The sequence below is a fragment of the Drosophila biarmipes genome, chromosome 3L, assembly GCF_025231255.1.
Source record: "Drosophila biarmipes strain raj3 chromosome 3L, RU_DBia_V1.1, whole genome shotgun sequence".
Classification (NCBI taxonomy): domain Eukaryota; kingdom Metazoa; phylum Arthropoda; class Insecta; order Diptera; family Drosophilidae; genus Drosophila; species Drosophila biarmipes.
Window position 1 is genome coordinate 25,977,245 of NC_066613.1, and position 14,283 is coordinate 25,991,527.

Below are 14,283 nucleotides of genomic sequence, written 5' to 3' on the forward strand. Positions count from 1 at the left end.
GTCTGACTTTTATGGCTGTCGGTGTATTTCTTTTTATTGCCTGCCCAAAATCCGTTCCTAGTTTTCCACCGCCGCTCCTCTTGATTTGTTTGCATTCGGTATTCGGTTTTTGGGGTTTCGGGTTTTTCAGTTTTGAGTTTTCAGTTTTTTCTGGGTTGCGTTGGCGTCTCTGCCGGCAGCACGCACTGGGAAAATATTTGTGGAAAGCATGCGAAATGCACGCCTGTTGAGGATCTTTTATATTTTTTAATGCAGCGCTGAAAGCTATTTGTATCTGTCGGTCAGATTGGGTTAAGACGCCGCCCCTGCGTGTCTTTCGTCAAAGTGTCGAGCCACTTTGCCGGGGGCTATTAGCCCATTGAAGCCGATGCCTTTGGCTTTCCCTCCCCCCATTTCCCTGGTAATTTAGCATCTCCCTCTGATTTATGGCGCAGGCAGCGCGAGCATTCCATTTCCCCCGAATGCTTTTTGGCATTTTGCGCATATTTAGTTTAAATGTTTTCACTAAAGCCAGCGAGTGCCAGTTTCATTTCGTATTTAGACGTCATCTTTTTAGCCGCACGTTTCCGGTGACTGCCGGCAGCAGCGGCAACTGCAAAAGTGGCACACAGATTTTTATTTTTAAAACCAGAACAAATATGCGATATGTGACGTTGCCTTCTGCATGATATCTGTGATAGTTTCCTCGGGTCTTCTGTGATACACAAATGAACCGAATAATGCCTGGGCGCAGAGGGTAAGTAAGTAAGTAAGGGGGATCCATGCTATAAGGGAAAATAAATCAGGGGGAATATAAAACGAGTGATATAAGAATCTTATATTGTTAAATATTGTGTATAAGTAAAAGCATAACAATCATACTTCTAGTACATCTTATTAATTGAACCTTTCTTTGGGAAAATTCAATCTTGGATGGCCTATTTTACAGATAATTCATTTTTAATTTCACCAATCATCAAGTGTGAGACCTCGAATTGGCACATAGATCTAACCAAATTGTAATTTTCCCTTTCCTTCGTAGTCAAAAGTATAATCCGAGGGGACACCTCATCAGGTTGTAGACCCCCGACAACTGGTGGCCTCCCTTTCGCTGTCTTTCATTCATGGCAACATGACAGACTGCATCTGTATCTGTAGGTGACAATTATCGTATGCATCATACACACTTTTTTAAGTCTTTTTCTGGATACCCCAGTATATGCTGCGCCCCGCCCACTCATCTATTAGTCACCAATGACAAAAATATTTCAATTAAATTATTCGTCTAAAAATAGAGGGGAATATCTGAGATGGAATCAAGCAGCCCAAATAGATGCAAAATACCGTCGAGTTGCATTTTATGAGCATTACAAGAATTTTTACGCATTTTCTTACATCGCGGTAGTTGAAATCAAGATGCTGGCACATATAGCCGGCTGGCCGATTTCTGTCAGATATATATTCCGACCAGATACACACGGGAATGGGAGAAGATGATTCGACGATGCGACGTGGAGTTAAATGCTCTTTGTTACGGTTATTATTTTCTTTGTCCGTCAAATTACAACATTTGCAATACATTATACATCAATTATGGTTACATCTCAAAATATTTCGATAATGCTACTTGTAATATATAGCTTCGCTTCCTTGTTCACTTTACAGCTCTAAGTATCCATAATAGTTTTGTTCTACTTTTATGTAGTGACATGGTCATGCTTACAGTTGTCCGCCCAAAGGAGAGATTGTCCGTTCAAGAGAGAGGTGGCAGTTTATTTGACAAACTATTTAGATTTTTTTTTGTTTTAAGTAGTATACCCCCTTTAAGAGTATGTTGAGAACTTTTATTTATTTCCCTATTGCAATTTAAAAACGCAGCGATCGCCGACGGAGGAGAGCCGGCAGAATCTCCGAGAGCTTCCTCAGCGATTCTCTCGCTTGCCGAAAATACACGCACAGCCAAAGTCTGAGAGAGAGGCGGAGACTTTCCACCGCTCAGCTTTTCACGCAATTCGGTGCGAGGAAAAATCTCGGCACGAAAATATTTTCACAGCGGCAGACAGTTTTCCTTTGACAACGCGCCGAGTCGCACACGATTTTCTTCACGGCCCCGACTCGATTCGATCCGATTCGATTTTCCTGTGGGCCAACAAAAAATCGAGAACTGAAAACCAAAATCGCGTTCGCATGCGACAAAATCTTTCAGCGAGTGTGTGAATGTTGCTAAATTTATAAATAACAGCTTAAGTTGTGCCTGCTCCCAAAGTAAATTGAAATAAAAGCAAAAGTGATGCGTCCGCCGTCGTGAGGAAAACGTAGATGGAAAATGGGAAAATAGGAAAATAAGAAAAATATCAACGCATAAATAAAGCGCCGCGTTCGCGTCCGATTCTGTCGCATTTGCCGGCTGCATTCCCAAATAGATCGGGCTATAGCACTGCAGTGCAGCATACCCGCATATATATCCCATTCCCAACCTGGCCGGTGCGTGCCGGCGGATTATGTAAAGTGGCACACGGCCGATCCCGATCTCGGAATACCGCCGAGCGCGAAAAAAACAAAGGGAACGGAATGAAAGTTTACCAAAGAAATGAATAAAATGAAAATAAAATAGGGGAATGCAGAGAGTGTCGTTGGGGATCCGTAGAAATTTGTCGCACGCGCGCGATTTCAGTAAGTGCATCTAATTTATTTTGCATCTATTGCAATTGAGAGGCGTTCGCCGAGTGCATCCGCCAGATACGTTTTCGTAATTGTCGTCAGTGGTTCGAGTTGCTCCGCTTCGATCTCGCGCGGTTCTCTGCCGGATAGGGTTACCCAGCCGGGCCCAAAATAAATTGTACCTACACACTATTTTTGAAGGGGCCAAAACATATTGTGACCGAATTTTGAGTCTACGTTCTACGAGGACCGCTTGCCAAAAGCAACGTAATGTCGTCCTACCGCAGTTATGTAAGTACTAGTTAATGCAGCGCCAACTATCCGTATCTGTATCTACTCACGTACTCGTACTATACGAGTCAAGTGTGTATCTCGATCTGTGTATCTTCGCTGTGTGTCTTTTTCGCAATTCTTCGCATCCACAGATTTTGTTTATTTCTAATTTGTTGCCTTACCTCATGCACGAGTATTTGGCGGATACATGCAGATACACAACACTAGATGGCAGATAAAATGTATCTGAAAGTTTGCTCTCGTTTGGGCGAGCTCCAGTTCCATTGATAAACATTTTCAATACAAATTTGCTCATTGTCTGGTTTTTGGTCTGGATTTTCGCTTAGTTGATTGTTCTACTTTCCTATGCATACAAAGTGCTCAAATTATGGTTGAGGTGTGGCTACTGAATGAACGAATGATTTAGTGTTTGAATAGCAAGCAATTGCATGAATAAATGGCTTTTATTTTGGCAAAGCAGACTAAATGGCGAATTTTATACGTATTTAATTTGATTTATGTTGGTACTTGCGTATGCACAATTGTTGAAGGATCTTTTTTGAGATATTTGACAAATTTGTTGTCATTTTTTATGGTTGCTACTGAATATTGGCATTCACTCCATAAGATGTGTATCTTTTGATTTATTTGTTGCATTTATCAGAGTCATTTATTTATATTAATTTTTGGGATAAACGCCCCAGGTTGTATAATAATTTATTGGAACTTAATTTCCAGCTTATAAACCCAAGGCAACCAACTAATTTTGGTTGTCACTCCCCTTCTTTATATCGCTTTTCACCCAATCTCCTTCGTGTTCATCCCATTATATCCTTTTGTACCCAGTCATCAAGTTTATGACTTCAGCCTGACTTCTGACTCATTGGGCATAAATCAATTAAATATTTTTCGGGTCTCGGAATCTAATAAACTGATCAATTTATGGCCGGCAAACAACAAGTTTCCCCTCCCCACCACTTTTCTACTGCACCTTCTCCCCACTCATTTCTACAATTATATTTAGAATGCTTCTAAAAATGTTGGGAGTAAAGCGGAATGATTTCTGTTTCTTCTACGTTGACGCAGTCTTCGTTTTCTCGTTGGAGTTGGTACTTTGTTGAGGATTTTTATGGCCAGGAGGAAGTTGTAAATATTTATGACACGCATAAAGTTGAAAGTTCTTCGGTGAGAGCCGCGGAGCACGCACCACCTAATTAATTAACAAAGTGTGAATCTTCATGCAATTTGTTTTAGACGAAGAAAGTGGGGGGGTAGTAAAGGGATAGGAAACAGGAGTTATGAAAAGGATCAAGCTAAATAAATCTTTCATCCACAAAAAATATAATATATTACTTGGGTGTTCATTAATAATAATAATACATGAATAAAATAAATAACAGTTCTTAAATATAATCTTGGATGATTCAACCACCAATTTATAGAGCTATCACATGTCTAAATGGGGATCAAATTACTCAAGTTATGGAATCTAGAAGTCCATTTTTGGGCTCCCACAATGAAAGGTATTGGAATTACGGAAAAATCGAACATGAAAAAGGGTTAAAATTTTGACCCTCGTTAAAAAGGAAAATTTAAATGCAGAATATCAGAGAATTCAACCACAAATTCATAGAGGTATCCCACGTCTAAATCGGAACTCAATAACGGAAGTTATGGAATCTAGAAGTCCAGTTTTGGGCTCCCATTCTGAAAGCCATTGGAATTACGGAAAAATTTAAACATGGAAATGGGCTAAAATTTTGACCCTCGTAAAAAGGAAAAAATTAAATGCAGAATATCAGAGAATTCAACCACAAATTCATAGAGGTATCCCACTACTGAATCGGAGTCCAATTACGGAAGTTATGGAATCTAGAAGTCCATTTTTGGGCTCCCATTCTGAAAGCTATAGACTTACGCAAAAAATCGAACATGAAAATGGGTTAAAATTTTGACCTTCAATAAAAATAAAAATTTAAATGCAGAATATCAGAGAATTCAACTACAAATTCATAGAGGTATCCCACGTCTAAATCGGAATCCAATTACTCAAGTTATGGAATCTAGAAGTCCAGTTTCGGGCTCCCACAATGAAAGGTATTGGAATTACGGAAAAATCGAACATGAAAAAGGGTTAAAATTTTGACCCTCGTCAAAAAGGAAAGTTTGGATGTAGAATATCCGAGATTTCAACAACAAATTCATAGAAGTATCCCACTTTTGAATCGGGATCCAAACACTCAAGGTATGAAATCTAGAAATCCAGTTTTAATGTCTCATTTAATTTAAGCATTTTTAACGCACTTTCGATTTGCTGTTGATTTCACAATCAAGTTTTTGTTGAATCACTTATCAAAGTATATCCAAATTTTTGTAGTGTAGCAGAAAGGAAGGCGGTGCTAGGCGCTTCTTAAAAGATTCCGAGATCAGGATTTTTAATTCAGGTTATCTGAGTCTGAGATTACCCACCCACAGTCACTCAAAAAGCACAATACACATCCAACTGCCCTCCAACATCCCCCCACACTCAAGCACTCACAAGGAAAGGATATTTTTAAATAAAAAATTGAAGATGCCGCGGCGTCGACGTCCCCGTTGCAAGGTGAATCCCTCGATAGCGATAAGGAAGAAGAACCAGGAGAACACGTCCAATCGGCCGAAAGTGGAGCCGCCACGCCCACCGCCCCCGCCGGAACCGCCCAGCGAGGAGCCACCGGAAATCGCCTCCACTTCGAGCACAGATTCTGGAACCGAGTCAGATTACAAACTCTTCCCGGAACTCTATGATCGCCAGCCGCCGGTGCCCACGTTTTCGGATATTTTTGGCCAACCCTCTTACGGTCTGGTGTTACAAGGACCGGATTCGAGCAGTTCTCCGAGAACGTCACATGCAGCAGGAATCCGGAGTACAGCCGATGGGAAATTCACCAATATACCGGCCACCATGCTGAGCGATCGGTTTGGGATCATAGGACTCCTATCGGCCATGAGGACCACCCACACGGATCCGGCAGCCACGCAGCTGGTCTTCGGCGAGGATCTGACCACCTACGGACTGGACTTGACCGCCCAGGGGGATATCTATGTGCACTTCAACGGACCCCTAACCCGCGAACCACCCGAGAGGAACTCCATGAACTGCGCCCTCGAGCTGGGCATGCGGGCCATGCGAGATGCGATAGACAAGTATCCGGCCAAGGCCCCGAGCTGGGATCCATTCGTGCCAGAAACCCATGACCTAGGTCTGGTGGGTGGCCAGGATGGCAGCTTCAAGTCCGAACCGGATAGGAAAACGGAACCTCAGAACCCTACCGATCAAGCTGAGGATCCGGATGCAAGCCAAGGAAGTAACCACGAAAGCTAACGAAATACGAAGCGACGCCGAGGATGAAAGGGACCAGGCCAATTAGGATAGCAGCGGCAGTTGGTTAGGCCCATTAAGACTTGGTAAAATTGTTTATCTTCGTGAATTGGTAGCCCTTCCATATGAGAACACGTTTGGCTTTAAATATAGAATCGGCTTAGGAGTATAAGTATTTCTTATTTGGGAAAAGGTGATTTATTTTAAAGCTTATAAAGTAGGAACTGGTTGTTCCCCCCTCTTAACATAATTTAAAATTATTAAATGGGGCCTTAATATTTCTTTTAAGTTTGTAATGTATTGTACTTTTAACTTTTGTGTATGCCACATTAATTTTGCCTTGCAAATGAGAAACTTTGATTTTTGTGCAGTTTAGTTTGGCGAAAGCATTATTCGACACTTTGAGCAGAGCAAACTAGAGAAACGTTTAAAAATAAATCACTTGTCTGGCACGCGAATGTTCAGTCGCCACTTCAAATCATCTGGGGTCACAGTCTAAATACTCTGCGAGTGGATGGCTCTCCTGGCCGTGCTTTATGGGCCGTGGCCACTGACAGACGGGCGCATTACAGCGCATCCTGCTCCTGATCCCGCCGAGCCGCCCGATCTCCAGTCCCCGTACTTTCCTAATTGAGTCGGCATAATAACGCTGTCAGAAGAGCAGCACTTTTCTGGAATCGGCGGCGAACAAAGTACACATGGCGACTCCATTCCAGAGAAGATCCACAGGCCCATAGACCCAGCCACACGATCATCCAGTCTCCTCCGGCTGAGTGTCTCCGCTTGCTTGCTTTGCACATTGTTGGCTATTTGTGTGTTTGGCATTCCATTTCACTGAGCGAAAACAATTAGCCGAGACTGTCTGTCTTTCTTCCGCACTCCCTCTCGCTCGCTCGCCAATTCTTCACAATGGGCGGGCGCTGGGAAATGTAATAATATTATTTTTATTCCCGGATAGTTGTCGTTCCCCGGGATTGGCGCCACTCGGAACAGGCCGCCGCTTAAGTGTTTCAGATAGAGAAATTCCTCAGGGGAATTTTGAAGGGTGAATTCCTCATTTGGGTTCACAAAAGGTCACAAAGATGTTTAGGTGTTGAAGATATTTGTATACTCAATCAATGATCTTTAATATTTAATGGTACCTAAATTCCGATATTGTTACTTACAATATATAAGGTATTATTATATATTCAGAATATTTAAAACACTATTTTTAAGGTGTTTATGTCCTCAAAAGTATTTGGCAGATAGGTATACAAATGTCGGGTTCAACAGCATTTCATCTGTTCATTACAGATAATTTGCAATAATTAGCCAAAATCGTTGGTGTTGCCAAAAATCTCTAAGCCGGCGACACAAATTTTGCAACGCCAAATGGGTGTCGGATCCGAAAGATATGGTGGGTAAGGCCGTCAGCCACAGCCCCACGAACCACCCTGCGGTCCTCAATTGAGATAGGGCAAAGTGGTCGGGGCCCCCGCAATTTTCTTTATGGCCGGGGAAAACTCAACGTGTCTCGATGGCCGAGGGCAATCGTCTAATGCGCCGCGGCCGAGATTAGAAGGCAGATGTTGAAATAATCGAAATGAATCTGTTTACACGTCCAAATTAATTGAAAAGCGCGTGCAGCAGCGCCATTTAATTGAAAATGAAATAGAAGCAGCCGCAGCAGAAATCCCAAGCCGAATCGGAGTAAAATGCAATGGGCGAGTTCAAAGAGGCAGCGGTCCCGGCCACAAATAGTCCATCGGGGAATCGGGGGCCCTGGGATTCTTTGGCATCCGACGGTGGTGGTGCTGTTGGGTCTGCTGATGTGCCGAGGCTGGCGATGATGTTCCTCTGCGGCTGGCGATGACGATGATGAAATGCGTGCGAATAATTGTCGAGTGCACAGCTCATTGAGAAAATTCCCCTAGAAAATGGAGAAGGTGGTGCTGCACCAGGCGGTGCAGGGGGCGGAATGTGGGGCAGCACTTTGTTTTCGTCTCGTTTTGCTGGAGTCAATTGCCTTCGGACTCTTAGAGCGCCAATCAATCAAAGCCATGTGATTGCCCATCAGTTTCAATTTCTTTTGAATGAGTGCATGCAGGTCTTGCCAGAAACATCACGGACCCCAATGAGCTATAAAGAAATCACTCACTCACTATTTGTTGGTAGGACTCACTGAGAGAATGGGTTTTAGATAAATTTAGATTTGCTAAATCATCCAAATCATTTTGGTCTTATTTTAGATGTAGGTTTAGATGTATTTTGTTTGCTTTTCAATAAATTCGCAATTTATAAATGTTCTGTTACTCTATATATTTTTTAGACACCCTGGAAAACGAGCTTGGGAAGTTCCTATAAGCCGGGCAGCTCTTCGGTGGGTACCTCAAATATTTTCCCCATTACTTGACTAATTTGTATATTTTACCCTTAGTATGGCACCTCTGGAGACACCACATCGCGCTACACCTCACTGGCCACGCCAAGCTCCTACAGACCCTCGTTTTCCGGAGGAACGTACCGCCTCAAAAGGGATCCTCCACCACCAGCTACCACAACTCCAGCTTCGAGCTACGTTAGTCGCTATGCAAAGACAGAGCCCAAGGAAGCAGCTCCGAGTGAGAGGAGCAGTCCCGTGAAGAGGTACACAGGTACCACCACCAGTTCCCTGGGGAAGTATGGTCGATCTCGAGACCCCAGTCCGGTGGCCTTGGAGCACACGAATCGCAACAAATCCCGCGACCCGAGTCCCGTGATCGATAGTACCAGGAGTAAACTTGGATCCACCTACCGTGGAGGTAACACCACCACCTCCAGTTCATCCTCCTCGGCCACCAGGAACGCCTACAATAGTCGCTATGGAGCGGCTTCTCGGATATCGGGAAATGGCAGTGCCCTGTCCTACCTGACCACCAGTGATTTTCATGCCAGAACTGCCAGCAGAGCCAAAGCGAGTAGGGAAAGGGAGCGGGAAAAGGAGAAGGAAAAGGAGCAGGAAGAGGAGAAGCCCAAAGAGGTTACCAATAACAAGGATAAAACTCCGGAGAAGCAGGCGGAGGATGAACCAGCAAACGATGAAGAAGCCAATGAATCATTCATCACCATTTCCGTGGTGACCAGAGCCACTTCACCCACTTTACCCGGCAGCACCACCGTACAGCGAACCCGTCGCATTGATCCAGCCAAAACCATTGAGAAGACCATCCAAAGGTCCACAAAAAGACGCGAGACAACAGACCAGGAGATTCAATCAGACCGATTGGATGACTCTACACGGTATCTTCGCTATAGTGCAGGCAGTAGCATAAGCTCCACTTATAGTCCTCATAGGGATAGGATCAGTAGTCTGCGATACAGTGCCAGTCCCTGGAACAGTTCGGGATCGGGAAAGTCCAGTTCGCTGGGCGAAGGAAAACAGATTCAGTCAATCCCAGAGATTGTATCTCCAGCCAGGACTATTGGCTCTGTGAGCTCAGCCAAATCCTCAGAAGCTCTATCACCGCCAAGGTCGAATGGAACTGTGAGTTCCGGGAAATCCAGTGAGGCTCTCTCTCCAGCCAGAAGTAATGGGTCTGCAAACTCATCATCAAAGTCCCCAGAAGCCGTATCCCCGCCCAGAACAAATGGATCCTCCTCGAAGTCTGCAAAGTCCAAGCTATCACCGCCGAAGGCAATACGCTTGAACTCCAGGCAATCGTCGGTGGAGAACCTGGTGAACAAACCACCTGCACCACCCAGCAAGGCGGACTCACCCACCAAGACCTGCAGTTCCAGTTCGGGCAGCTCGGCGGTCAAGTGGCCCAACAAGGACTTTCGCAAGTCCTCCTTGAATGTGGGTCCTACGGATAGACCTAGGAAATCCCGAACTCCTAGCAGTGGTGGGGAGTCCGAGGATCTGCCCAATGGCAGCAGCCTCGAGAGATCACCAAGTGCGGGCTCCGAAGGAAGTCTGGCCTCTGGATCTGGTTCTGCTTCCTCAAAGAAATCTAGCAAGCTGAGCAATGGCAAGGTGCCAGGAAGTCCGAAGCCAAAGAGTCACAAATCCTGCAGTGAGACCACCACTGGCAGCTCATCCACCGCCTCCGCATCGGACAGCGAGCAGAGGGTCAAGACCGTGAAAAAGCAGGCCAAAAAGAAGACCACCAAAGAGGGCGGTGCAGGCAAGGTCGCCACCACCGCCCACAAGCCAAACAGCACCACTGAATCACCCTCCGCCGAGGCTGAAGTGGTGCCAGCGACACAGACAAGACTGAAGAAGCTATCGGCAGTATCAAATTTTTTCGCTAGCCGTCAGCAAGACGCAAATAACGAGCCGATCTTCCTCGAAAGCTCCGAGAGCTCGGGCGAACCGGAGGCTCTTTCGCTGCCCGTGATCTCGGGCATGTCGGCCATCTCGAAGATCTCGAAAATCTCGGGGATCAGTCTGACTACAGATTTGCGAACGAACGAACCGCGAACGACGCCAACGAGCGAAGCGAAACCCTCACCCCAAACGAATTCCCAGAGTTCGAGCACACGGTGTCCACGAGAAAGCTCTACGGGAACGGGCACGGGAACGGGAACTAGATTACCCACCAGCACGGTTAGCACCACCCAGGACACGAGTCTCACCACCACCACCGCCAGTTTGACCACCTCCGAGCAGGACGATCCCAGTTGGTGGCAGGATACCAGCCTGCAGATAAACACGGCCTCTGCTTTGGATCAAAATAATCGAGGAGAGATGCCTTCATACAGGCTGAGACACATCGATTCTGGGGAGGAGCAGGCCTGGTGGCTGCGCCAGAATGAGAATGGCGATGATGATGACACGCTGGCGGAGGAGACCCTTAACACCCTAGATGACGATGCCCAGGAGCCGAGCAAGGGCACCTGGTGGAGTCAGGAGGATCAGGAGGACTCCAGCAGCCATGTGAAGCTGATGCCAAGGAGCAGGATAACGCCGGAAAAGGATGCCTGGTGGCTGCAGGAAGAGGATGAGGCTCAGGAATCCCCCAGGGAGAATGGCGATCTGAATAACAACAATAGTGAGCCCCACGTGGAGGTGACCCTGAGACTGCCCTCCAATGGCAGTCAACGGAGTTCCAAGGGTAGCGCTTCCAGAAGTGCAGCAAATTCCAAGAGTGGTGGCTCCAACCCCTGGTGGCTATCCGGACCCGCCAGAAAGATGTTCAATGTGCAGCGCGTGGAGTCCGGCGAAAGAGCCTGGTGGCAGGAGGACGCCCCCGAGGAGCCACCTCCGGAGGAGAAGGAGAACGAACCACCGCCGGTGAAGCCACCCACTCCACCACCACGAATCATCAAGCACTGGGAGTCCGGAGAGCGGGCCTGGTGGCTACAGGAGGATACGGAGGGCCCTCAGGCTCCAGCTCAGCAGCCCAGCAGTGAGGACGAGGAGCAGCCGGTGGTGTGCTCCAGGGATGAAGTGGATCTGCGACTGGCACCACCATCCACACTGGCATCCCAGGAGCTGAGCACCTCCTTCAACTTCGATGCCTACTCCGAGCGTCCGCCGCCCCTGGGTCAGTGTGCCAGTCCAGTGCGCTGCCCCTCGCCCTACGACAACATTCCAAGGTCGCAAGTGCAGGAGCCACCTCCCCAGCAACAACCCACTCCCACTTTGACTGCCCTGCAGCCGCGTTTCTCACCGCAAACTCGGCGGTCCGGCGAAAAGCTCTTCATCTCGCGGCACCAGAACATCGACGAGCTCCTGGGAGGGGCTTGTCGTCCCCTCAGTCCGCTCTTCTACGGGAACTCCGGTCCCGCAGAGGCTGAGTTGACCCCCCTGGCCAGCAAGAACATGTTCCTGCTCGAGGAGGTGACCCCCGACCAGGTGCGAATCCACGACAGCACTGCCCAACTGCCGGTAATCCAACGAATGCAACGGTAGGTTCCTATATGATCGGATAATCCGAATCGGATTTATAAACAACACATATATGAAATTTTCATTTCTTATTGGTTATATTGGTATTCTGATAATATTCGTAAAATAATTATCACCCAAAACACGCAAAGGAAATAGGTTTTCAGTAAATGGGAAAACTTAATTCAATTAAATGTCAATCTATATAAAGTATCTTTAATCATTAACCTTGTACAAAAGTAAATAGATACTCATTCCCTAAGGTGAGATTTTTGGCACTCATTTCTGAGAGGAATGCTTAGAGCTAGAAAATCCCATCATCGGGAAACTAATGCCGAAAAACAGCTTTCAGAGAGAGCTTTTCCGTTTGTTGTGTGGTGAATTTGCTCAACATGTGGTTGTTAATCTCTGTCTTCTGATCTTGCAGCGACGTCGAGTGGTTGGAGAATGGTAGCAGCTTTTACGAGCCACCCAAGCAACAACAACAACAACGCAGGGTAAGTGTCCAACCACCCAAACACCCCACCACCAGCCCCTTGGAATCCCCTAATTTCAGAATAGACTGCAAGCGTTTTGGCAGCCTGCCCGTCTTGTTGCGTTATATCGACTGCCGCCCACTCTTATGTTTATTTATACAGATACCCTCTGTTGGAGGAGTATATATTCTTTAGGGCATATTAGTTTTCCAGGCAGTAGGTACTTATTAAGTGGTATTTAATTATTGATTCTTATTCAGATTATATTTGATCACTCAGCAAACTTTCTCTGAAAGCGACACCATCATTTCCTACAGGAAATACTGTATGTCCCCAAGATTCAGTTACCCAGCGACCTCGCTTATCGGCAGATCCATTGATAAGGCCGAAGGACCCACTCCCCTCGGCCCTTTCACTTATCGCAGAGCAAGTAACACTCACCGCCCCGTATCGCTTACCTGCAGCTGGGCGTTCGATTTAAATACCTGGAGTGACAGAGGGCCAGGCAGGGCGAGCCGAGGGGCGCACCCACACCCACCTGAGCGCGGTGGTGCGGTGGTGCAGCTATCACCTCCGGCATCGCCAGCCAGATTCGGTCCTGAGTGACAGCCCTCAAGTGGTTGGGGCAGTCGAGGGGTCGCCGGTCTGTGACTCAGCCGCGGTTCGCAGGCTCTGTGGCATTCTGACAATAAGAAAAAAACTCAAGCAATAAGAACTTTTTCTGCGAGTAGTCGACTAAGCGATACCCATAGTGTCTAGACTTTTAAATGCATATAATAGTTCAAAATTTCATGTGACTAAGGATCTTTAAATACCAAATAGTACGTGTTCCGTAAACCAAATTTCTCTATCTAAAAATTGTTATAATTTAGGTAAGCCTAAATTTAAAGTATCTTCTAGAGAAAATTCGTTAGTAGTCAGTCATTTGTTGGTAACAGGTGCTACCCGTAGACCCAAAAAACCCCTGTAACACCCCTGTAAACCGAGTCTAAATGCAAATACGACAAAGCGCAGCCATGTCAGGGGAAAACGCGGAACAGCCAGGGGAATAAAAACATGGGCACACAAATTTTATCTTAATTACATTCAGACGACGGCTTTGGGGCTTCCTTCCCCGGACTCGGATCCAGACTCAGATCCCGAGTCGCGCTCCAGTTTGATGGCCAACAAAGTAACAACGCGTATTAACACCAACAAGGGCCGGGGGACGAGAACAACTCCCGGCTAAATGGGTCATAATGCAATTAACACGAACATAAAGCCAAAATCGGGGCGGAAAGAAGTCGCTGCCAGAGTGATAACTGTAAACATATATGTTCGAGCGAGGGGCAAATTTCGATTGCAAATATTTGTTTACTCATCTCGCTGCTTATGTACAGAGTACATTAAAGCAATTGTTGACTTTGTGCTGCCAAATGTGGCCGTAAAAAGCGTCGCCGAACATTAAAAATCGAAAGTCCGTTCAACTCGCCATAAAAAATGCCTACGCTGATTCCCTAGAAAAGCTGTGTGTTCTCACCTCTGAACCCGAATGAGTCGCTAACCAAAAATAGCGAATGGCAATGGTGCGTGAAACCAAAGCAAAAGCGCAAGCAGAAATTACCCAAATTACAGTATAAGAGACATTTAGTTTCATTTATCGCAGCTGCGAAAAAGCAAACAAATGAACACATCAAAACATT

General features: G+C 46.1%; 2 protein-coding genes across 5 annotated transcripts in view; both read left to right on the top strand.

Moving 5' to 3' along the window:
- The first annotated feature begins 2,077 nt into the window (after positions 1–2,077).
- Positions 2,078–14,283, top strand: part of LOC108029333 (FH1/FH2 domain-containing protein 3) — a 41,382-nt gene continuing 29,176 nt past the window's right edge. For 2 of the 4 annotated variants that reach the window (XR_001768437.3, XM_017101529.3), the window contains exons 1-4: positions 2,080–2,931; positions 8,586–8,636; positions 8,694–12,145; positions 12,553–12,622. Coding sequence is in view for 3 of the 4 variants with exons in the window: in XM_017101529.3 (XP_016957018.1) it covers positions 2,911–2,931; positions 8,586–8,636; positions 8,694–12,145; positions 12,553–12,622 (3,594 nt within the window). In the remaining variant the exon portion in view is untranslated. Of the gene's footprint in view, positions 2,932–8,585; positions 8,637–8,693; positions 12,146–12,552; positions 12,623–14,283 lie in introns of all 4 variants that reach the window. The other 2 variants (XM_050886760.1, XM_017101543.3) reach the window with 2 other exon arrangements.
- Positions 5,246–6,440, top strand: LOC108029365 (uncharacterized). Its single transcript, XM_017101596.3, has one exon. The coding sequence runs from the start codon at positions 5,486–5,488 to the stop codon at positions 6,275–6,277; it is 792 nt and encodes a 263-aa protein (XP_016957085.1). The 5' UTR covers positions 5,246–5,485; the 3' UTR covers positions 6,278–6,440.